At 50.6% G+C, this 26,491-nt stretch overlaps 1 protein-coding gene across 1 annotated transcript in view; it reads right to left on the bottom strand.

Moving 5' to 3' along the window:
• Nucleotides 1-6,065: 6,065 nt before the first annotated feature.
• LOC122547808 (phosphatidylinositol transfer protein alpha isoform-like) overlaps nucleotides 6,066-26,491 on the bottom strand; it is a 36,677-nt gene continuing 16,251 nt past the window's right edge. Inside the window, exons 6-11 of the mRNA XM_087977145.1 lie at nucleotides 16,624-16,707; nucleotides 13,425-13,502; nucleotides 12,646-12,756; nucleotides 12,043-12,165; nucleotides 11,610-11,679; nucleotides 6,066-7,082 (exon numbers count right to left, since the gene is read on the bottom strand). Of these exons, the coding sequence (XP_087833271.1) occupies nucleotides 11,632-11,679; nucleotides 12,043-12,165; nucleotides 12,646-12,756; nucleotides 13,425-13,502; nucleotides 16,624-16,707 (444 nt within the window). The 3' untranslated portion in view covers nucleotides 6,066-7,082; nucleotides 11,610-11,631. The remainder of the gene's footprint in view (nucleotides 7,083-11,609; nucleotides 11,680-12,042; nucleotides 12,166-12,645; nucleotides 12,757-13,424; nucleotides 13,503-16,623; nucleotides 16,708-26,491) is intronic.

The following is a 26,491-nucleotide window of genomic DNA, read 5'->3' on the forward strand; positions in this document are numbered from 1 at the left end:
GGGGAGATGGAGGGAGGGAGGGGGAGATGGAGGGAGGGGGAGATGGAGGGAGGGGGAGATGGAGGGAGGGGGAGATGGAGGGAGGGGGAGATGGAGGGAGGGGGAGATGGAGGGAGGGGGAGATGGAGGGAGGGAGGGGGGAGATGGAGGGAGGGGGGAGATGGAGGGAGGGGGGGAAGTGATCGGCAACAAAGTATCTCAGAAACGGAGAGAAATCTCCCAGAAACTGATACAAAGTAACAAGGGGATGGATACAGTGACGGGGCCGGGGGGGGGGGGGGGGGGGAGACCGGGGGGGGGGGGGGGGGGGGACCGGGGCCCGGGGGGGGGGGGGGGGGGGGGGGACCGGGGCCCGGGGGGGGGGGGGGGGGGGGACCGGGGCCCGGGGCCCGGGGGGGGGGGGGGGGGGGACCGGGGCCCGGGGCCCGGGGGGGGGGGGGGGGGGGGGGTTACCTGCTGCTCCGGCTCCACGTCGCCCCGGGGCCAGTCCGGAGCCGGGGGAGAGGGGTCGGTTCTTAAAGGGATCCCCCGCTCGGAGCCTTAAAGGGGCGCAGCCGCGGCCGGATTTTATTCCTCTTTGTTGTGACTGCGGGAGGCTGATGGTGATTGGCTGAATGCGGTCACATGACCCCGCCGGCCCCGCCCCCCCCTCCCTCTCAGCCAATCAACCCTGAAGTCTGTCCAATCAAACGCGATCGCGGGAGGGGCTGGCCCATGGAGTGGTAGTGTCCGCAACTCTGGGCCAGAGGTGTTATAAACCTCTGAACAGACTGAGGAGGAGATGATCTAAGACTCACCCTGTTCCACAGGCATCCCCCCACCCCCACCCACCCCAACACACCCCCACCCCCACCCACCCCCACCCCAACACACCCCCACCCCAACAACCCCCCCCCCTTAACAACCCCCCCTAACAACCCCCCCCCACCCCCTAACACCTCCCACCACCCCAACACCCCCCCCCCCACCCCCAACACCCCCCCCCCCACCCCCACCACCCCCACACCCTGACCCAATACTACCCTCCACAAACTCCCATTGGCTCCTGTACAGTTTTGGATCAGTTGAAATTTCCCTCAGACTAAACATTGGAAGACCAAAGGCCAGTGGAACTCATTGTCTGTCAGGGTGGTGAAGACAGAAACCCTCACACTATTTATGTCACATTGAGATGTACACTTATAATACCAAGGTCCAGGGCCAACTGCTGAAAAAATGAGATTAAAATAATTAGGTGGCTGTTTTTGACCATTGCGTCAGAGACGTACAGCACTGAAAAAGACCCTTCAGTCCAACTCATTATTAAATATTAGATTAGATTACTTACAGTGTGGAAACAGGCCCTTCGGTCCAACAAGTCCACACCGACCCTCCGAAGTGCAACCCACCCATACCCCTACATTTGCCCCTTCACCTGACCTGCACATCTTTGGACTGTGGGAGGAAACCGGAGCACCCGGAGGAAACCCACGCAGACACGAGGAGAATGTGCAACTCCACACAGTCAGTCACCCGAGGTGGGAATTGAACCCGGGTCTCTGGCGCTGTGAGGCAGCAGTGCTAACCACTGTGCCACCGTGCCACCCAAATATCCAAAATTAATCTAGTCCCATTTGCCAGCACTTAGCCCATATCCCTCTAAACCCTTCATATTCATATACCCAAACAGATGCCTTTTAAATGTTGTAATTGTACCAGCCTCCACCACTTCCTCTGGCAGCTCATTCCATACACATACTACCCTCTATGTGAAAAAATTGCCCCTTTGATCCCTTTTCAATCTTTTCCCTCACCCTAAATCTAAACCCTGTAGTTTGGACGTCCCCACCCTGGGAAAGACTTTCTCTATTCACCCTATCCATGCCCCTCATGATACTATAAACCTCTATAAGGTCACCCCTCAGCCTCCGCCGCTCCAGAGAAAACAGCCCCAGCCTGTTCAGCCTCTCCCTGTAGCTCAAATCCTCCAACCCTGGCAACATCCTTGTAAATCTTTCTGAACCCTTTCAAGTTTCACAACATCCTTCTGATAGGAGAGAGACCAGAATTGCACATAATGTTCCAAAAATGGCCTAACCAATGTCCTGTACAGCCACAATATGACCTCCCAACTCCTGTACTCAATACTCTGACCAATAAAGGCATGCACACCAAATGCTTTCTTCATTATCCTATCTAGCTGTGACCAGTGCAGACACAATGGACAGCAGAGCCCTTTCTATGGCTCTCTCTATAATCTATGATGACACTAAAAATGGCATAAATTTCATTCCCTAGATACCCAACACAGTGTGGGGCAGCATGGTCGCTCAGTGGTTAGCACTGCTGCCTCATAGCACCAGGGACTCGGGTTCGATTCCAGCCTCGGGCGACTGTCTGTGTGGAGTTTGTACGTTCTCCCAGTGTCTGTGTGGGTTTCCTCCGGGTGCTCCGGTTTCCTCCCCCACAATCCAAAGATGTGCAGGTCAGGTGAATTGGCCATGCTAAATTGCCCACAGTGTTAGGTGCATTAGTCAGAGGGAAATGGGTCTAGGTGGGTTACTCTTCGGAGGGTCAGTGTGGACTAGTTGGGCTTACAGGCTGTTTCCACACTGTAGGGGAATCTAATCTAATCTAAAACACCGTCCCTATCCCCAGTGATGGGAAAAGGTTGAGGTACAAGCTGGCTATTCACTCTTAGTTTCACATTTGATTTTGAGCTGCGCTGGTGAGTCGCATTGCCAGCTCCCAATTCCCTCCACTTCGGTCTGATTACCCGACTCCCCTCTGCCCCTATGGAGTCGCTGCTGAAACCCTCATGCAGGCGTTTGTTACCTCCAGACAATACCTTTCCAGCATACCTGAGCAGCGATAGAAATCAGAGCTTCACCAATAGCCTGGTGTTGTTCTAATCCTCATTACGTCAAGTCCCACTCTCCCACTGTGATCACTGATCGACATGTGGTTTCCAGACCAGAAACAGCTCAGCTTCAAAATGATCATCCTGCTTTTCAAATCCACCGTGGCCTCACCTCTCTCTCTCATTTGTAACTTCCTGCCAACTTAGAGATTTCTACATTTATCCAGTTTGGGCCTCCTGTGCATTGTCTATTGTTATCACTCCACCACCGGTGCCTGGCCCTCCAACTACAGAACTGTCTCCCAAAACCTCCCCCCTTTTCCTTTACTTAATCTGTCTCTCAAATCCAACCCCTTTGAGCAAGATTTTGGTCACATCGCCTGGTAGCTCACATGACCCACTGACACATCTGGATCAACAGTGCTGCTGGTTCAGTGCATCCTGGAACCACACCAGGGCACGGGCCTGAACACACCTTTTGAGGTTCAAAGTTTGTGAGAAGATTTGTAGCTCGGGTGCTCGTTGTTGTGGTTCTGTTCGCCGAGCTGGGAATTTGTGTTGCAGACGTTTCGTCACCTGTCTAGGTGACATCCTCAGTGCGTGGGAGCCTCCTGTGAAGCGCTTCTGTGGTGTTTCCTCCTGCATTTGTTGACAACCGGAAGCGGCAGATTCAAACCACTACAAATACAGGAGGCTCCCAAGCAATGAGGACGTCACCTAGACAGGTGACGAAACGTCTGCAACACAAATTCCCAGCTCGGCGAACAGAACCACAACACCTTTTGAGGTTTACATTAAAGGCACTATACAAACAAACTGCTGGATACTATTGCTCTGGTACTGAGTGGAGGTGCAGTTCAGAGTGTGAACCTGTCACTGAGCCAGAGTCTTAGGAGCCTGGAATGAGGGGCAAAGTACACGGCAAACAAGAGACAGTCCTTTCTCTTCCCAGACCCAGATGTCAAAGACAGAATGGAGGACCTTACCTGCAGCTCAATGGCACAACACGTACCTTTTTAACCCACCAGACTGTGGATTCAGCCCTCACTGCAGACTGGAGTATCCAATAAAGCAAAGAATGACGGACGCTGAAAATCTGAAACAAAAACAGGAGTTGCTGGAGAAACTCAGCAGGTCTGGCAGTATCAGTAGAGAAAGTAGAGTTAGTGTGAGCAATCAACTCACTGACATCACTGCATTCCTCTGATACTGGGTTCTTGTGCATCCTGGGGTTTCATCACTCCAGACTTCGGTGGGGGGGGGCCGTCACTGGGCCCAAAACAGTAACTCTGCTTTCTCTCCACAGATGCTGCCAGACTTGCTGGGTTTCTCCAACAAGTCTGGTGTTTGAGTACACAACCCAGGCCCGTGTCCTGGTGTGATTCCAGGATGCACTGAACCAGCAGGCGGCCAATATTGAGGGAGGTTGCACTGTCAAAGGCACTGTCCCTCAATGACGCACAAACCCTCTCCACTCTAATGGATTTAAAGTCACTATTTTGAAGAGCAGGTGAGTTTGCCCCAGTAACCTGGCCAATATTTTTCCCTGAATTATCAGAAGCAGGAACACCTTCTGGTCAGTGTCTGACTGGGCTTTGAGAGCTTGCTGAGTGTCATTTGGCTGCTGATACAGCTCTGAGCACAAAGACAATAAGTACTTGATCAAAAAACAGAAATGGTTTCAGATAGAATCATAGAGATGTACAGCCTGGAAACAGACCCTTCGGTCCAACCCGTCCATGTCGACCAGATATCCCAACCCAATCTAGTCCCACCTGCCAGCACCCGGCCCATATCCCTCCAAACCCTTCCTATTCAGATACCCATCCACGACGTGGAGGCTCTACAAGCTGCTTCTAGAATTTTCCACCAAACAGCTCCTTGGGCTTCAATAGAATTCAACAAGGCTCAGCATTTTTCAACCCAGCCTACTGTTTTGGGTGGAAGGGTGTGGAGGAGGTGGTGACGCCAAGAGTGGGCTACATTAGTTGGTAGCATTCTGGGGGTGGGGGAAATGTAAAATTGAATTGGAATATTGCTCTGACTGTCCAAAGATGGGCAGGCTGGGCGGATTGGCCATGGAAAACAGGTCACAGAGACAGGGTGGGGGCATTGGGTTTGGGGGGGGGGGGGAAAGAGATGCTCTTTGGAGGGTCAGTGCAGACTTGATGGGCTGAATGGCCTCTTTTTGTACTGTATGGATTCTATGAATTGAAGGTTGATGCAACTTCCTATTGGTCCTTGGGCAATTCTAGTGAGCAAACAGAGCCAATGATTTGTGAAGCCTAGCCTGATTTCTGAGAGAGTTACACTCCAAGGACAGGTTAGAGGTGGCAGCAAGTGACACCTATATCCCAGCCAGACTTGGCGAAAATTTGACAGGGTAGGTACAGAGAAACCAGATATCACCCCTTTCACGGCTGACAGGGAGTAGATGCAGGTGCAGTTACAACATTTAAAAGACATTTGGACAGGTACTTCAAGAGGAAAGGTTTAGAGAGTCATACACAGGCAAGTGGGACTAGTTTAGTTTGGGGAACTGGGTCAGCATGGATGAGTTGGACCGAAGGGTCTGTCTCTGTATTGTATGACTCAGACTCCAATAAACAAAGTTAACATTTCAAATCCAACAACATCCAGTTGTGATGAAGTCACTGAACTCCCGTTAACTCTGCTTTCGTCCCACCAATGCTGTTACACTTAGATGAGAATAGATTCCCTACAGTGTGGAAATAGGCCCTTCGGCCCATCAAGTCCACACAGAACCTCTGAAGAGTAACCCACCCAGACCCATTCCCCCTACCCAATATTTACTTGCTGAGTTTCTGCAGCAATTTCAGTTTTTGTTGTAAGAGTCAGCTATGTTGTACAATCTGGAGTCACACGTAGGTCAGACCAGTTGAGAACAGCAGAATTCCTTCATTAAAAACATATCAATGAACCAGGGGTTTTTTTTAAAAGAAGAAGAATTGGTGATAGTTTGGCGTGGCTTTCAGCCCAGATTTAATTGAAATCACACCAACTATTGACATGAGATTTGAAGCTGTGCCCTTTAAGGGTTTGCCTCGACCTTTTCCCCCACACTTTTACGAACCATTGTTCATCTCATTGCTCTGCCAACACAACGTGCGCGCGCGCACACACACACATGCGCGCACACACACACGCACACACACACACACACACACACACACACAGAGACAGACAGACCAAGAGACGGTTCAGGTGCTATTGGAATTTTTTTATTATTGCGTGAGTGAAACAATTAAAAAAAATAAGTGACATTTTCTTCAAGAAATGCGATGACTATGAGAGAGGGGAAGAATACTGATTAAGAGAGGGATGCAGAATGTGCCAATCCCTCATGAAATAAACAGCACAGGGGGAACTAAACCGGGACAAGGTGGGGTGGGGGAACAATGAGTCGGTAAAAGGGAGATATGTTACTGAATCTCAGTCCTGAGATGAGCTCCTGTGCTCTGGGCAACTTGTATCCAGCTATCAGCAGCACGATTAAGATCAAACAGGCTAACACATCCTCATGTCTGTTACAACAGGGAGCAGCTTTCAATGGAGTTAAAGCCTCTCTCACAATGACAGATGCCCCGTAAAAACAAGTTGGGATTCCCATCATTGACATCAGTAGACCCACGCTGAGCAAAGCTTTTCTGACCTCTCGCTGCTGAAGGAGGGGAATGGGAGCAGGATATTGACTCTTTTCCCCACTCCTCCAGACTCCCAGCCCCACATTTCATTGCTTCATTGATCTTCCTGTGCTTTTGGAGACCACGGAATGCAGTCATGCTCCCGGAGAGATGGGGGCATCTTATTGCACTTTAAGACAACCAAATAACTTAATGATTCTCTATAAATTAACAATTAGTGGGTTATAGTGACATGACTGGAAATGATAAATAACAGGACAGCACATAATGGCTACTTGCTGGGATAGATCAGATTGGTCACCATCTATTAACCACAATCAGGTTTTGGTCCAGACACACAGTATATCATTAACAGGTACAGCACACAGCAAACCCTAACACTCAATATATTCTGCATGGGATTAAATTTAGTGCTCTGTTTTAAATTTCTCTGTCTGCTCACAATTTCTTCTAGAAACACCAGACGTTTGGTTAGAAATCATCCTATAAATGAGGTGACAGGGATGGTTTACTCGGCGAACGGTGACTTCTCTCATTGGCTGTGGGGTGTTGAAGCCTTGGACGCAGTCTTCGAGAAGCTTCACAAAAAGAACAAAATTCCAGTCAATTTCAGCTTAAACCTTTCAGTTACACAGAGAGAGACAGCCCCTTCAGGAACTGTATCCCAGTGAGAGACAGCCCCTTCAGGAACTGTATCCCAGTGAGAGACAGCCCCTTCAGGAACTGTATCCCAGTGAGAGACAGCCCCTTCAGGAACTGTATCCCAGTGAGAGACAGCCCCTTCGGGAACTGTATCCCAGTGAGAGTCAGCCCCTTCAGGAACTGTATCCCAGTGAGAGACAGCCCCTTCGGGAACTGTATCCCAGTGAGAGACAGCCCCTTCGGGAACTGTATCCCAGTGAGAGACAGCCCCTTCGGGAACTGTATCCCAGTGAGAGACAGCCCCTTCGGGAACTGTATCCCAGTGAGAGACAGCCCCTTCGGGAACTGTATCCCAGTGAGAGACAGCCCCTTCAGGAACTGTATCCCAGTGAGAGACAGTCCCTTCAGGAACTGTATCCCAGTGAGAGACAGTCCCTTCAGGAACTGTATCCCAGTGAGAGATATCCCCCTCTCACTGGGATACAGTTCCAGAAGGGGCTGAATATCATTTCCTCCAATTCTTACTTGAGGCACTGACTATTTCCTGAGTTTCAAACCAACTGTATCCTGGCTGTCTGTACTCGCTCCAGGAAACTATGCTTTATGCTGTGCTGTAGTCACACTGAACCTACTTCACCTCACCCAGAATTTACTCAGCTTCTAATCCTTTCTAGCACAGCTGTGTCCTAAACTCTGGGCTTTTCCCCTTCCCTCAGGGTTTAATCAACACACTCAATCCCCACACCAGTGAATGTGGTTGTGAACTGTGGTGTGCCATTTCATACAGTGGGTGGTGGTGCTGGGGAGGGCCAGGTACTGTAACTCATTGATGCTCCAATTGATTCCATACCTTGAGGGAATGATGATTTGGGTCGCTATAGGAGGTTGGCAGCCCATTGTCACACGCTATTGCACATACAGAACACGGAGAGCCAGCCATGGGCCTCAGCACTCTGTGTGTCGCTGATTTCAGACCCATACTGTCCTCGAGCTCACTCTCGGAGAGCTGCTGATCCATTATTAACATCACCCATTTTCCATCTCGAACATCACCTGACCCTGCTCCTGAAATCCTCAGCCATGCTTTAGATCCCTGAACACTGAAGTATTCCAGCTCACAGTGAGACTGTGCTGCTCTAACCCTCACCAATCTCCCACTCTGCTGACTGACTGACTGACTGACACAGAAACAGCAGCAGCAGCAGCAGGCCATTCAGCGCACTTACAACCTGACTTTATAACGACACTTTCCTGTCTGTCACCATCCACCCAAGCCCAGAATTGTCGACTCACGTCCCAGTAAAGACCTAGCTAACCCGCACTTTGAATAAACTTTGAAGGCCCATTTTCACCACCAACAGCAGAAGAGGATTCTACACTTGAACAACCTACAGAGAAAAAACATTCGCCTCATCCACATTTTAAAAGAATATCTTTTCTTCTGAAACTCCACTCCCTAGTTTTGTTCCTCTGGACATTGTGGTGCTGCTGGAACCAGGAGCCAATTTAAAAATTCTTACCTATTTCGGTTACCTCGCAGCCCCCTCCCCATTTCGGCAATCTCTTCTTTAGTCTCACTTCATTTCTCACCACTTTCAAAGATCCTTCCTAAAACCTACCTTTGTGGTTCTCTGAATCGTTTCTTACTTGCCTCAAAGCCAATGGAATAGCTTGGATTTAGCTGTAAACGTCAAGAATGAGGGAGCCCACATTCAGTGCAGACTTATCCACCACAGAACCAGATCCTTCTGCCCAACTCCCCCATACTGACCAGGTTTCCAAAAGCAAACTAGTCCCATTTGCCTACATTTGGCACATATCGCTCACAACCCTTCCCATCCATGCATCCAGATGCCTTTTAAATGTTGCAACTGTACCAGCCTCCACCACATCCTCTGGCAGCTCATTCCATACACGTACCACTCTCTGCATGAACATGTTGCCCCTTAGGTCTCTTTTATATCTTTCCCCTCTCAATTTAAACCTATGTCCTCGAATTCTGGACTCTCCCTCCCCCCCCTCCCCCCCCCCCCCACCCAAACCCAGGGAAAGGACCTTGCCTCTTCACCCTCTCCACAAGTTTATAAGGTCACCCATCAGTCTCCGATGCCCCAGAGAAAAAGACCCAGCCTATCCTGCTTTTCATAATTCAAACCTCCCGGTCTCAGTAACATCCTTTGCAGTTTAATAACATCCTACAGCAGGACAACCAGAATTGTACACCGTACTCCAAAAGATGCCTTACCAAAGTCATGTACCGCTGCAACATGAAATCCCAACTCCTGTACTCCGTGCTCTGACCGATGAAGGCAAGCGTGCCAAGTGCCTTCTTCACCCCCTGCCGACCTGTGACTCCACTTTCATCCCTGCACCCCTCAGTCTCTCTGTTAGATAACTCTGCCTAGGGCCCTACCATGAACAGTGCAAGTCCCTGCCCTGGTTTGACTTAGCAGAATGTGACACCTCTGCCATTCCTTAGCCCAATGGCCCAGTTGGTCAAGATCCCATTGTACTTCTTCACTGTCCATTTCTAGTGTCATCTGCAATCTCACTAACCATGCCTCCTGTATTGTCATCCAATGACAGACAATAGTGGAGCCAGCACTAATCCCTGTGACACACAGATGGTCACAGGTCTCCCAGTGTGAACAACCCTCTACCACCACCCTCTATCTCCGCTGTGTAACAAATAAGGCTGAGGTCTCCAGCATCACAGATACCAGTCTTCAGCTAATTCCATTCACTCCAAGTGATGTCAAGAAACAGACACTGGATACTGTGAAGGCTATGGGCCCTGACAACATTCCAGCAACAGCACTGTAGACTTGTGCTCCAGAACCTGATGCTCACCTAGCCAAGCTGTTCCAGTCCAGTTACAACACTGGTATTTACCTAATAACATGGAAAATTCTTCAGCCACATCATGTACATAAAAAGCAGGACAAATCCAACCCAGGCAATTACTGTCCCATCAGTCTACTCTCGATCAGTAAAGTGATGGAAGATGTCATCAGCAGTGCTAGAACATGGAACATTACAGCGCAGTACAGGCCCTCAATGTTGCATCGACCTGTGAAACCAATCTGAAGTCCATCTATCCTACACTATTCCATTACCATCCATATGCCTGTCCAATGACCATTTAAACGTCCTTAATGTGGCAAGTCTAGTACTGTTGCAGGCAGGGCGTTCCACACCCCTACTACTCTCTGCATAAAGAACCTACCTCTGAAATCTGCCCTATCGCCTATCACCCCCTCAGTTTAAACCTATGTCCCCTCGTGCTCACCTCACCATCCAGGGAAAAAGGCTCTCCCTGTCCACCCTATCTAACCCTCTGATTATCTTACATGCTTCAATTAAATCACCTCTCAATCTTCTTCTCTCTAACGAAAACAGCCTCAAGTCCATCAGCCTTTCTTCGTTAGACCTTCCCTCCACACCAGGCAACATCAGAGTAAATCTCCTCTGAACCCTTTCCAAAGCTTCCACATCCTTCCTATAATGCAGTGACCAGAACTGTACACAATACTCCAAGTGCGGCCGCACCAGAGTTTTGTACATCTACAGCATGACCTCATGGCTCCAAAACTCAATCCCTCTCCCAATAAAAGCGAGCACACCAGATGCCTTCTTAATAACCCTACCAACTTGGATGGTAACTTTCAAGGATCTATGTACATGGACACAGAGATCTCTCTGCTCATCCACACTATCAAGAATCTCATCCAGTACTCTTTATTCCTGTTGCTCCTTCCAAAGTGAATCACCTCACACTTTTCCACATTAACCTCCATTTGCCACCTCTCAGCCCAGCTCTGCAGCTTATCCATGTCCCTCTGTTACCTGCAACATCCTTCGTCATTATCCACAACTTCACCGACCTTAGTGTCATCTGCAAATTTACTAACCCACCCTTGGGTACATGGATACGCCAACATCTTCAAGGTCCTCCCTAAGCCCCTCACCATCCTGACTTGGAAACGTATCACCATTCCTTCACTGTCACTGGGTCAAAATCCTGGAAAATTCCCTCTCCCTAACAGCACTCTGGGTTTACTGACATCCTGAGGTCAGGGCAGTGGTTAAAGGCAGCAGCTCACCAATTAGGGATGGGGAGTAAACTCTGCACCAGCCAGAACACCCACATCCAGGAACAATTTTTTAAAAAAAACTTGCTTCGACTTCTACACTGTAGCATGGAAACCCAGAGGCTCCTGTCCAACTCTGTGGCAGAGAATATATACTGTAAAGGATCCCACTGACTAAACACCCCAACCAACCAGGATCTGGTGTGGACGCAAACTGTTCCATAGGTCAGAAACATTCGTTAAAGTTACACATTGCTGGATATTTAAACAGAATATAACCCAGATTTACTGATAAACATTGCTGAACATTATATTGTATAAAAGGTGCTCTATAATACTTGGATCAGATTGGAGACAGTCTGTTGTACTTACAGCTAAAAACAGGAAACTGGTGCTAGTCATCAGTAGCTGTCAGTCCCCTCACTGGACCATTTAATATCATCTGGAGGGAGGTGATGGAATATACTCGTCATTGGCAGCTCTGTCAACATGCCCCAATCCCCACTCCACCCCCCCAACTCCCGCGCCCACTCCACCCCCAATCCCCACGCCCACCCCACCCCCTCCCCCGGTTCCCAAAAACCCCCCACCCCTGCACCCACCCCACACCTCCCCCTAACACCCCTCACCCTTCCCCTACCCCCAACCTCCAGTCACCAACACCCCCTGCATTCCCCCCCCCATCTCACCCCCCTCCCCCACCCCCAATAATCGGAGGGAGGGGGTGGTTATCTGTGGCTCCGCGGGGGGCGGGGGGGGGGGGGTGAGAGGGTGACACTGATTGAAAGCTCTGGCTCAATCGTACCTCGTCCAGCTCTTTCTTGGTTTCCTCCTCCATACGTCGGATATCATCCATGGTAAGTTCAATCCACCTGTCCATCCAACAGAACAGCTGCCGGTGGAAGACTGTGAATAAACGCCTTTCTTGCTGCTCTCACAAAAAAAAAACAAAAAGACCCAACAATCAGAAACTCCAGCCAGACAACTACCTTTTACGTGGAGGTTGCTGCATCACCCCAGGGTCAGGCACTAGCCCTAGCAGAAGCACAATGATGCAGTTGGTGCTGACAAGTTCTCAGTTTGTATTGATGGGCTGCAATAGGGAGGGTATTAGCTCCCTGGGAATGACAGCACAGGAAGAGGAGACCACTGAACTCACTGTATCAGTGTGGTTTGTTGTGAAGCCTATCTAGATAGCATTATGAGTTATAAACGCTTGTGAATTACCACGGAACTTGTGCACTGCTGAGAAAAAAGGTAGTTTGTTGAAGTTTTTCATTTTGCACGTACCAGCAGAGTTTGCCAGAGACAGCAGTGTGAAGGGAAGACTCCACGTGGGGAGAATACTTATTGATTGGTCACAGCCCAGAGTGGAGCTCAGTGTTGGTCTTCCTGTTCACCCACTCACCTTCTGGATAAAGCTCTCCACTTTACTCTGAAGGCCCCACCATTTAAACTTCACGGTCACCAGTTTGTAAGCACACATGTGTGGCCAATCTCTTCTCTTTGCCAGTTCTTTCTGTAACAGAATGGAGAATAAGCTTCCCAATGAGATCCGTTGCAGTAGAGCGTTAAATGAATTTACTCTCAGGCTTGATGCATTTACAAGGCCAATATTTGATGCCCATCAATGACAGACCCAAGAACAGATTAGTAAGACCTCTTCATCCATGGGCTTCGATGGAACTGAACATCTTACAGCCACTTGTACCTTATAGACCTTTATATCCAACCCTGCCCTGGAAGTGTTTGATGGGCAGAGTGCAGAGAGTAGTTTACTCTGTGTCTGACCCTGTGCTGTCCCCATCAAACACTCCCAGGCAAGGGACAGTATAGAGGAGGCTTTACTCTGTATCTAACCCCGTGCTGTCCCTGTCCTGAATAGGGTTTGATGGGGACGGTGCAGAGGGAGCTGTCCTGACAGGGTTTGATGGGGACGGTGTAGAGGGAGCTGCCCTGACAGGGTTTGATGGGGACGGTGTAGAGGGAGCTGTCCCGACAGGGTTTGATGGGGACGGTATAGAGGGAGCTGTCCCGACAGGGTTTGATGGGGACGGTGTGGACAGAATTCTATGTCTTCTGTTTTCTCATCTTGTTTGAATATACATTTTAAAAACCCATAAAAACACTAGGAAATGTCACAACCAATCACATCAATTTACTGAAAAGTGATCACATGCTACATACCTTCCAATTAGGGCCCAGTTTCCCACGACCTGTCTTGACAGACTTGAATATTGCGGGATCCTCCTCCAGTTTGTAATCCTGGTGTAATGACAGAGAGCTGGTTAGGCTGGAAGCTGGCAGAGGTTTCTAGGTGAACATATAGCCCCAGCAGAATCAATGAGTGATTTGGCATAGATCGAGGCCAATCAGCCCCTCATGTATATCCTATCTCTGTTTGATCTATCTGCCGTCCTGCTCCTTCTCCAAAGACTTTTAATAAGTTTCCCCAGTTCTGAATTGGAAGTTCCCATTGAATCAACTTACACTATCCTTCCAGCCAGCAAGTTCCAGGTCACAACAATTCACTGGGTTAAAGAAAATTAAAATCGCTCCTTTCCTTTCTGCTTCTTTTGCCAATTACCTTAAAAACTATGCCCTGTGATGACCCAGCTGCTCGCTCCCAAAGGAAATACTGAGAAACAAATTACTCTATCCAAGCCAGTCCTGATTTTTAAATTAGGAAGGCCAATGGCATTTGGTCTTAATCACCCGAGGAGGAGTATAGAAAAACAAAGATTGTTGCTTCAATTCCTATTGGATGTTGGCAAGGCTGAAGCTAGACAGCAGTGCACAGTTTCATTCCCCTTCCCCAAAGATATACTCATCAAATGGAAAGCACAAGGGAGATTGTCAGGAATACTTCCTGCAATGATGGGACAGTCTATAAAGAAATTGAGGAGACCGCTTGACAGTGTAGAAGAATGGGAGATGATCTCGTTGAAGCAAAAAGATTCTTACAGAACTCGACAGGTTTAGATACAGGATAGCAACCTGTAGGTGGAGAATCTAGAACCAGGGAATACAATCTCCGAATGACAGAGCAGGCCATTTAGGACTGAGATGAACAGGGATTGCTTCAATCAGAAGGTAGTGCATCTCTGGAACTCTCCACTGCAGAAGAAGCTCAGTCTGAGTACATTCAAGGCAGCGATACGTATAATCCTCAGCCATGACATCAAAAGGATTTGGTGCTGAGGTAGATGGTCAGCCATCATCCACAGTGACAGAGCGCATTTGAGGGGCTGAATGGCCTACGCCTGTTCTTATGTTCCAAAGTTACATTTCCATCAAAGGCACTTTTACATCTCCCTGCTTTCTTTCCTCTGCCTGAAGAACAATCCCACCTTCTGCACAGAACCGAAGCTAGAATGACTGGGCAGCTCTTTCAAGGAGGTAGCATGGCAATGATGGGTCAAGTGGCCTCACGAAGCAGGCTTGAGAAGCTCCAAGGTCTTCACCTGCTCCTGTTTGTTATGTTGTTCTGGTGGTGGCCCCGGTTGGATTTTGTCTTGCGTTTGGCTGCTGGAACCTGTGACCCATCTTGGCAACTAAGCTTGGGCAGGAGGAATAATGCCCACTTCCAAATCTCTGAGAGTCACCCCCCCATTGCCAGTCTGAGAGCCTCAGCAAAACCCTTCTACTGGCAAATACTTGGGAGAGTTTCCTAAATTGCACAGGCTGACTGGAACCATTACTCAGTTCGAGTTCAGCTCGAATCACAGCTGATTACCATGGTGTAACCACCATAGAAAATACATGAAGCTAGCTCTGTGCTGTAGGTTTATTTGAATAATAGGCGAAAGTGGGTACTGCAGATGCTGGAGATCAGAGTCAAGATTAGAGCGGTGCTGGAAAAGCACAGCAGGTCAGGCAGCATCCGAGGAGCAGGAATTCCTGATGAAGGGCTCCCGCCCGAAACGTCGATTCTCCTGCTCCTCGGATGCTGCCTGACCTGCTGTGCTTTTCCAGCACCGCTCTAATCTTGACACTTACTTGAGTAATATCTCACTCCAACCCGTAGAGAGCACCAATGCACAACCTCTGATAATCTGACAAAAGGCACAATCAGTGCCATCTGCTGGCAAGTACCATAACGTACAGAAAACTGGGTCTTCAAAACCAAAAACATTCAGGGAATCTGAAATCTATACAAAAACGCTGGAAATACCCAGCAGCTTACGACTGAGACACAGTGGTAATGGAGCAGGCCTCAAATTAATACCAAAATTCAACAAATTAATCGCAGTCAATCCTCATCCTTAAGATGTAGCCCCCGACACGGAGCTAGGTGTGATGCAATGAGGGGGCACTCCCTCTTACATCTGGATTCAAACACTTTGGGCTCAAGCCCCACACTAGACACTCTGACTTGCAATCAGGACTATACATCAAAACTCAGCGCCGAGGGAGGGCCAGCGCCGAGGGAGGGCCAGCGCCGAGGGAGGGCCAGCGCCGAGGGAGGGCCAGCGCCGAGGGAGGGCCAGCGCCGAGGGAGGGCCAGCGCCGAGGGAGGGCCAGCGCCGAGGGAGGGCCAGCGCCGAGGGAGGGCCAGCGCCGAGGGAGGGGGAGGGCCAGCGCCGAGGGAGGGCCAGCGCCGAGGGAGGACTCCACCTGATCGCTCAGCAGAGCACAAAAATCCTGCTGGGTGCACAGGTCAGATTTTATCCCTGAATGAACAACCCTAATTACATGTTTTTTTTATTGGCTCATTGATCGCCAGTGGGAGCTTACTACGTACAATACGGCTGTCGCATACTTAACATTGGAATGGAAAGTTTGATCTCGAAAACTCAGTGAAGGTCCTGTAGATATGGGCCAGACTGACACTGTCTAATTAATCTAAAACCTGTAAAACAGAAATACCTGTTTACCCCGATCGAGGCAATCTGTTAACTAGCAAACCTCTTGCTGATTTCAGGCAGATCTAATGTAAAAGCATCACTGAGTTACAGAACAAAAGCATCTCTTTCACATCAGTGCGTCATCATTGGAAAGACTAAAATCCAGAGAGGCTGTGACCAGGAAGGGAAAGGGAAAACCAGAGCTCAGAGAATGGCTAGGTCAGTGCAGTGGACCTTGCCCTGATGTTACCTCACCAGGAATTGCTTGGCGTTGAGATGAGAAGATAAATTGACAAACTGAAGCACAGCATTCACTCTGAGGGAGCTCGCCTGGGATTCTACCCAGGAACCAAATTTGGAAGTGTGGCTTCAGAGGCTTCCATTCCATATTTTTATTGCAAATGCGAGGTGGCTTGCTAATCTAGATTATTGTAGGCGCATCTTAAACGGCTCAAATGGTATTTTATCAATTCCCAATTTTACACTTGCTCCTTTCCCTCAGAAAGCTAAGGCCAGATTGGTCAGAAAAACTGACTCACCCTTGAGTGAATCTGGCTCCGGTCAGCGATGTCTAAGTGAACAATTTCAACATTTTTCCACGTGTTGGGATCAAGGCCATGTACCTGCAAGTGAGGAAACACAAACAGGTAACATCAAACAGGTGCAGTACCGGTGGGGACAGGTCTGTCACTGTATAACACTGGGGGTCAGTACTGGTGGGGACAGGTCTGTCACTGTATAACACTGGGGGTCAGTACTGGTGGGGACAGGTCTGTCACTGTATAACACTGGGGTACAGTACTGGTGGGTACAAATCTGTCACTATATAACACTGGGGGTCAGTACTGGTGGGGACAGGTCTGTCACTGTAGAACACTGGGGGTCAGTACTGGTGGGGACAGGTCTGTCTCTGTATAACACAGGGGGTCAGTACTGGTGGGGACAGGTCTGTCACTGTATAACACTGGGGGTCAGTACTGGTGGGGACAGGTCTGTCACTGTATAACACTGGGGTACAGTACTGGTGGGGACAGGTCCGTCACTGAATAACACTGGGGTACAGTACTGGTGGGTACAAATCTGTCACTATATAACACTGGAGGTCAGCACTGGTGGGGACGGGTCTGTCACTGTATAACACTGGGGTACAGTACTGGTGGGGACAGGTCTGTCACTGTATAACATTGGGGTACAGTACTGGTGGGGGACAGGTCTGTCACCGCATAACATTGGGGGACAGTACTGGTGGGGGACAAGTCTGTCAGTGTATAACACTGGGGGACAGTCCAGGTGGGAACAGGGCTGTCACTGTATAACTTGGGGGACAGTACTGGTGGGGATAGGTCTGTCACTGTATAACACTGGGGTACAGTACTGGTGGGGGACATGTCTGTCAGTGTGTAACACTGGGGAACAGTACTGGTGGGGTTCAGTTCTGTCACCGCATAACACTGGGGTACAGTACTGGTGGGGACAGGTCTGTCACTGTATAACACTGGGGGACAGTACTTGAGGGGACAGGTCTGTCACCGCATAACACTGGGGTACAGTACTGGTGGGGACAGGTCTGTTACTGTATAACACTGGGGGACAGTACTGGTGGGGACAGGTCTGTCACCGCATAACACTGGGGGACAGTACTGGTGGGGACAGGTCTCACTGTATAACACTGGGGTACAGTACCGGTGGGGACAGGTCTGTCAGTGTATAACGCTAGGGTACAGTACAGGTGGGGACAGGTTTGTCAATGTACAACACTGGTGGAGAGTCCTGGTGGGGACAGATCTGCCACTGTATAACACTGGGTTACAGAACAGGTGGGGACAGGTCTGTCACTGTATAACACTGGGGGACAGTACTGGTGGGGACAGGTTTGTCACCGCATAACACTGGGGGACAGTACTGGTGGGGACAGGTCTGTCACTGCATAACACTGGGGGACAGTACAGGTGGGGACAGATCTGTCACTGTATAACACTGGGGGACAGTACTGGTGGGGACAGGTCTGTCACTGTATAACACTGGGGGACAGTCCAGGTGGGAACAGGGCTGTCACTGTATAACACTGGGGGACAGTCCAGGTGGGAACAGGGCTGTCACTGTATAACTCCGAGTTACAGTGCAGTTGGGGACAGATCTGTCAATGTATAATACTGGGGTACAGTACTGGTGGGGACAGGTCTGTCCCTGTATAACACTGGGGTACAGTACTGGTGGGGACAGGTTTGTCACCGCATAACACTGGGGGACAGTACTGGTGGGGACAGGTTTGTCACCGCATAACACTGGGGGACAGTACTGGTGGGGACAGGTTTGTCACCGCATAACACTGGGGGACAGTACTGGTGGGGACAGGTCTGTCACTGCATAACACTGGGGGACAGTACTGGTGGGGACAGATCTGTCACTGTATAACACTGGGGGACAGTCCAGGTGGGAACAGGGCTGTCACTGTATAACTCCGAGTTACAGTGCAGTTGGGGACAGATCTGTCAGTGTATAATACTGGGGTACAGTACTGGTGGGGACAGGTCTGTCCCTGTATAACACTGGGGTACAGTACTGGTGGGGACAGGTCTGTCACTGTATAACACTGGGGTACAGTACTGGTGGGGACAGGTCTGTCCCTGTATAACACTGGGGTACAGTACTGGTGGGGACAGGTCTGTCCCTGTATAATATTGGGGTACAGTACTGGTGGGGACAGGTCTGTCACTGTATAACACTGGGGTACAGTACTGGTGGGGACAGGTCTGTCCCTGTATAACACTGGGGTACAGTACTGGTGGGGACAGGTCTGTCCCTGTATAATATTGGGGTACAGTACTGGTGGGGACAGGTCTGTCAGTGTCTAACACTGGGGAACAGTACTGGTGGGGACAGGTCTGTCACCGCATAACACTGGGGGACAGCACTAGTTGGGACACGTCTGTCACTGTATAACACTGGGGAACAGTACTGGTGGGGACAGGTCGGTCACTGTATGACACTGGGGGACAGTATTGGTGGGGACAGGTCTGTCACTGTATAACACTGGGGGACAGTATTGGTGGGGACAGGTCTGTCACTGTATAACACCGGGGTACAGTACAGGTGGGAACTGGTCTGTCGCTCCATAACATGGGTACAGTACTAGTGGGAACAGGTCTGTCACTATATAACACTGGGGGACAGTACTGGTGGGGACAGGTCTGGCGCTGTATAACACTGGGGGACAGTACTGGTGGGGACAGGTCTGTCACCGCATAACACTGGGGGACAGTACTGGTGGGGACAGGTCAGTCAGTGTATAACACTGGGGTACAGTACTGGTGGGGACAGACCTGTCACTGTATAACACTGGGGGACAGTCCAGGTGGTAACAGGGCTGTCATTGTATAACACCGAGTTACAGTGCAGTTGGGGATAGATCTGTCAATGTATAATACTGGGGTACAGTACTGGTGGGGACAGGTCTGTCACTGTATAACACTGGGGTACAGTACTGGTGGGGACAGGTCTGTCACCGCATAACACTGGGGGACAGGTCTGTCACTATATAACATTGGGGGACAGGTCTCGCAGTATAACGCTAGGGTACGGTACAGGTGGGGACAGGTTTGTCAATGTATAACATCGGGGTACGGAACTGGTGGGGACAGGTCTGTCACTGTATAACACTGGGGTACAGTACTGGTGGGGAAGGGTCTGTCACTGCATAACACTGGGGGACAGTACTGGTGGGGACAGATCTGTCACTGTATAACACTGGGGGACAGTACTGGTGGGGACAGATCTGTCACTGTATAACACTGGGGGACAGTCCAGGTGGGAACAGGGCTGTCACTGTATAACTCCGAGTTACAGTGCAGTTGGGGACAGATCTGTCAATGTATAATACTGGGGTACAGTACTGGTGGGGACAGGTCTGTCCCTGTATAACATTGGGGTACAGTACTGGTGGGGACAGGTCTGTCCCTGTATAACATTGGGGTACAGTACTGGTGGGGACAGGTCTGTCCCTGTATAACATTGGGGTACAGTACTGGTGGGGACAGGTCTGTCACTGTATAACACTGGGGGTCAGCACTAGTTGGGACAGGTCTGTCAGTGTCTAACACTGGGGAACAGTACTGGTGGGGACAGGTCTGTCACCGCATAACACTGGGGGACAGCAGTAGTTGGGACACGTCTGTCACTGTATAACACTGGGGAACAGTACTGGTGGGGACAGGTCGGTCACTGTATTACACTGGGGGACAGTACTGGTGGGGAGAGGTCTGTCACTGTATAACACTGGGGTACAGTACCGGTGGGGACAGATCTATCACTGTATTACACTGGGGGACAGTTTTGGTGGGCACAGGTTTGCCCCTGTATAACACTGGGGTACAGTACTGGTGGGGTGAGGTCTGTCAACGTATAACACTGGGGGACAGTACTGGTGGGCACAGGTTTGCCCCTGTATAACACTGGGGTACAGTACTGGTGGGGTGAGGTCTGTCAACGTATAACACTGGGGGACAGTACTGGTGGGGACAGGTCGGTCACTGTATAACACTGGGGTACAGTACTGGTGGGGACAGGTCTGTCAGTGTATAACACTGGGGGACAGTTCTGGTGGGCACAGGTCTGTCACTGTATAACACTGGGGGACAGTTCTGGTGGGCACAGGTCTGTCACTGTATAACACTGGGGGACAGTTCTGGTGGGCACAGGTCTGTCACTGTATAACACTGGGCTACAGTACTAGTGGGGACAGGTCTGTCACTGTATAACACTGGGGTACAGTACAGGTGGGGACAGGTCTGTCCCTGTATAACACTGGGCTACAGTACTAGTGGGGACAGGTCTGTCACTGTATAACACTGGGGCACAGTCTGACGGGGGCAGGTCTGGCACTGTATAACACTGGGGTACAGTACTGGTGGGGATAGGTCTGTCAACGTATAACACTGGGGGATAGTACTGACAGCAGCAGGTCTGGCAATGTATAACACTGGGGGACAGTACTGACGGGGGCAGGTCTGGCACTATATAACACTGGGGTACAGTACAGGTGGGGACAGATCTGTCACTGTATAACACTGGGGAACAGGTCTGTCACTGTATAACACTGGGGCACAGTCTGACGGGGGCAGGTCTGGGGCTGTATAACACTGGGGGACAGTACTGACGGGGGCAGGTCTGTCACTGTATAACATTGGGGAACAGTACTGGTGGGGGACAGGTCTGTCAGTGCATAATGCTGGGGAACAGTATAGGTGGGGACAGGTCTGTCAACACATAGCACTGGTGTATAGTACTGGATGGGACAGGTCTATCAATGTATAACACTGGGGGACAGCACTGGTGGGGACAGGTCTGTCAGTGTATAACACTGGGGGACAGCACTGGTGGGGACACGTCTGTCACTGTATAACACTGGGGAACAGTACTGGTGGGGACAGGTCGGTCACTGTATTACACTGGGGGACAGTACTGGTGGGGAGAGGTCTGTCACTGTATAACACTGGGGTACAGTACCGGTGGGGACAGATCTATCACTGTATTACACTGGGGGACAGTTTTGGTGGGCACAGGTTTGCCCCTGTATAACACTGGGGTACAGTACTGGTGGGGTGAGGTCTGTCAACGTATAACACTGGGGGACAGTACTGGTGGGCACAGGTTTGCCCCTGTATAACACTGGGGTACAGTACTGGTGGGGTGAGGTCTGTCAACGTATAACACTGGGGGACAGTACTGGTGGGGACAGGTCGGTCACTGTATAACACTGGGGTACAGTACTGGTGGGGACAGGTCTGTCAGTGTATAACACCGGGGGACAACACTGGTGGGGACAGGTCTGTCACTGTATAACACTGGGGGACAGTTCTGGTGGGCACAGGTTTGCCACTGTATAACACTGGGCTACAGTACTAGTGGGGACAGGTCTGTCACTGTATAACACTGGGGTACAGTACAGGTGGGGACAGGTCTGTCCCTGTATAACACTGGGCTACAGTACTAGTGGGGACAGGTCTGTCACTGTATAACACTGGGGCACAGTCTGACGGGGGCAGGTCTGGCACTGTATAACACTGGGGTACAGTACTGGTGGGGATAGGTCTGTCAACGTATAACACTGGGGGATAGTACTGACAGCAGCAGGTCTGGCAATGTATAACACTGGGGGACAGTACTGACGGGGGCAGGTCTGGCACTATATAACACTGGGGTACAGTACAGGTGGGGACAGATCTGTCACTGTATAACACTGGGGAACAGGTCTGTCACTGTATAACACTGGGGCACAGTCTGACGGGGGCAGGTCTGGGGCTGTATAACACTGGGGGACAGTACTGACGGGGGCAGGTCTGTCACTGTATAACATTGGGGAACAGTACTGGTGGGGGACAGGTCTGTCAGTGCATAATGCTGGGGAACAGTATAGGTGGGGACAGGTCTGTCAACACATAGCACTGGTGTATAGTACTGGATGGGACAGGTCTATCAATGTATAACACTGGGGGACAGCACTGGTGGGGACAGGTCTGTCAGTGTATAACACTGGGGGACAGCACTGGTGGGGACAGTTCTGTCAGTGTATAACACTGGGGTACAGTATCGGTGGGGTCAGGTCTGTCACCGCATAACTCTGGCGTACAGAACAGATGGGTTCGGGTCTGGCGCTGTATAACACTGGGGTACATTCCTGGTGGGGGACAGATCTGTCAGTGCATAATGTTGGGGGATAGTACTGGAGGGGACAGGTCTGTCACTGTATAACACTGGGGTACAGTATTGGTGGGGGACAGGTCTGCCATTGTATAACATTGGGGTACAGTACTGGTGGGGACAGGTCTGTCACTGTATAACATTGGGGTACAGTACTGGTGGGGACAGGTCTGTCACTGTATAACATTGGGGTACAGTACTGGTGGGGACAGGTCTGTCACTGTATAACACTGGGGGACAGTACTGGTGGGGACAGGTCTGTCACTGTATAACACTGGGGTACAGTACTGGTGGGGACAGGTCTGTCACTGTATAACACTGGGGTACAGTACTGGTGGGGACAGGTCTGTCACTGTATAACACTGGGGTACAGTACTGGTGGGGACAGGTCTGTCCCTGTATAACACTGGGGTACAGTACTGGTGGGGACAGGTCTGTCACTGTATAACACTGGGGTACAGTACTGGTGGGGACAGGTCTGTCCCTGTATAACACTGGGGTACAGTACTGGTGGGGACAGGTCTGTCACTGTATAACACTGGGGTACAGTACTGGTGGGGACAGGTCTGTCACTGTATAACACTGGGGTACAGTACTGGTGGGGACAGGTCTGTCACTGTATAACATTGGGGTACAATACTGGTGGGAACAGGTCTGTCACTGTATAACACTGGGGTACAGTACGGGTGGGGACAGGTCTGTCAACGTACAACACTGGGGGATAGTACTGACAGGGGCAGGTCTGTCACTGTATAACATTGGGGGATAGTACTGGTGGGGGACAGGTCTGTCAGTGTATAACACTGGGGGATAGTACTGACGGGAGCAGGTCTGGCGCTGTATAACACTGGGGTACAGTACTGGTGGGGACAGGTCTGTCACTGTATAACACTGGGGTACAGTACTGGTGGGGACAGGTCTGTCAACGTACAACACTGGGGGATAGTACTGACAGGGGCAGGTCTGGCACTGTATAACACTGGGGTACAGTACTGGTGGGTACAAATCTGTCACTATATAACACTGGGGGACAGTACTGGTGGGGACAGGTCTGTCAACGTACAACACTGGGGGATAGTACTGACAGGGGCAGGTCTGTCACTGTATAACACTGGGGGACAGTACTGGTGGGGACAGGTCTGTCAACGTACAACACTGGGGGATAGTACTGACAGGGGCAGGTCTGGCACTGTATAACACTGGGGTACAGTACTGGTGGGTACAAATCTGTCACTATATAACACTGGGGTTCAGTACTGGTGGGGACCGGTCTGTCAGTGTATAACACTGGGGTACAGTACTGGTGGGGACAGGTCTGTCACTGTATAACACTGGGGGACAGTACTGGTGGGGACAGGTCTGTCAACGTACAACACTGGGGGATAGTACTGACAGGGGCAGGTCTGGCACTGTATAACACTGGGGTACAGTACTGGTGGGTACAAATCTGTCACTATATAACACTGGGGTTCAGTACTGGTGGGGACAGGTCTGTCACTGCTTACCACTGAAGTATAGCACTGGTGGGGACAGGTCTGTCACTGTATAACATTGGGGTACAGCACTGGTGGGGACAGGTCTGTCAGTGTATAACACTGGGGGACAGCACTGGTGGGGACAGGTCTGTCACTGTATAACACTGGGGTACAGTACAGGTGGGGACAGATCCGTCACTGTATAACACTGGGCAATAGCACTAGTTGGGACAGGTCTGTAACTGTATAACACTGGGGAACAGGTCTGTCAGTGTCTAACACTGGGGAACAGTACCAGTGGGGACAGGTCTGCAACTGTATACCATTGGGGGACAGCACTGGTGGGGGACCATTCTGTCACTGTATAACACTGGGGAACAGTACTGGTGGGGACAGGTCTGTCACTGTATAACACTGGGGAACAGTACTGGTGGGGACAGGTCGGTCACTGTATTACACTGGGGGACAGTACTGGTGGGGACAGGTCTGTCACTGTATAACACTGGGGAACAGTACTGGTGGGGACAGGTCGGTCACTGTATTACACTGGGGGACAGTACTGGTGGGGAGAGGTCTGTCACTGTATAACACTGGGGTAGAGTACAGGTGGGGACAGGTCTGTCACTGTATGACACTGGGGGACAGGTCGGTCACTGTAAAACACTGGGGGGCAGTACTGGTGGGGACAGATCTGTCACTATATAACACTGGGGGACAGTACTGGTGGATACAAATCTGTCACTATATAAAACTGGGTGTCAGTACTGGTGTGGACAGGTCAGTCACTGTATGACATTGGGGGTCAGTACTGGTGGGGACAGGTCTGTCACTGTATAACACTGGGGTACAGTACTGGTGGGGACAGGTCTGTCACTGTATAATACTGGGGTACAGTACTGGTGGGGACAGGTCTGTCACTGTATAACACTCGGGGTCAGTACTGGTGGGTACAAATCTGTCACTATATAACACAGGGGGTCAGTACTGGTGGGGACAGGTCTGTCACCGCATAACATTGGGGACAGTACTGGTGGGGACAGGTCTGTCACCGCATAACACTGGGGGACAGTACTGGTGGGGACAGGTCTGTCACTGTATAACACTGGGGTACAGTACTGGTGGGGACAGGTCTGTTGCTGTATAACACTGGGGTACAGTACTGGTGGGGGACAGGTCTGTCCCTGTATAACACTGGGGTACAGTACTGGTGGGGGACAGGTCTGTTACTGTATAACAGTGGGGATCAGTACTGGTGGGGGCAGGTCTGTCAGTGTATAAAACTGGGGGACAGCACTGGTGGGGACAGGTCTGTCACAGTATAAAACTGGGGGACAGTACTGGTGGGGACAGGTTTGTCACTGTATAACACTGGGGAACAAGACTGTCAGTATATAACACTGGGGAACAGTACTGGTTGGGGACAGGTCTGTTACTGTATAACAGTGGGGATCAGTACTGGCGGGGACAGGTCTGTCACTGTCTAACACTGGGGGACAGTACTGGTGAGGACAGGTCTGTTATTGTATAACACTGGGGAACAGTATGGGGTGGGGGGGGGGGGGAAGACAGGTCCCGCAGTATAACGCTAGGGTACAGCACAGGTAGGGACATGTCTGTCAGTGTATAACGCTGGGTTACAGTACAGGTGGGGACAGGTTCGTCAATGTATAACACTGGGGGACAGTCCTGGTGGGGACAGGTCTGTCACTGTATAACACTGGGGGACAGTACTGGTGGGGACAGGACTGTCAATATATAACACTGGGGAACAGGTCTGTTATTGTATAACAGTGGGGGTCAGTACTGGTGGGAACAGTGTGTAACACTGGGGTACAGGACTGATGGGCTCGGGTCTGGCGCTGTATAACACTAGGGTACAATATTGGTGGGGACAGATCGGTCACTGTATAACACTGGGGGTGGGTGGGTTGTGGGGGGGGGGGGGGGGGATGACAGATCCCGCAGTATAACGCTAGGGTACAGCACAGGTAGGGACATGTCTGTCAGTGTATAACGCTGGGTTACAGTACAGGTGGGGACAGGTTCGTCAATGTATAACACTGGGGGACAGTCCTGGTGGGGACAGGTCTGTCACTGTATAACACTGGGGGACAGTACTGGTGGGGACAGGACTGTCAGTATATAACACTGGGGAACAGGTCTGTTATTGTATAACAGTGGGGGTCAGTACTGGTGGGAACAGTGTGTAACACTGGGGTACAGGACTGATGGG

This window comes from Chiloscyllium plagiosum, unplaced genomic scaffold, assembly GCF_037043375.1.
Source record: "Chiloscyllium plagiosum isolate Xiang-an unplaced genomic scaffold, Cpla_swu_hap1 HiC_scaffold_31, whole genome shotgun sequence".
Taxonomy (NCBI): Eukaryota; Metazoa; Chordata; class Chondrichthyes; order Orectolobiformes; family Hemiscylliidae; genus Chiloscyllium; species Chiloscyllium plagiosum.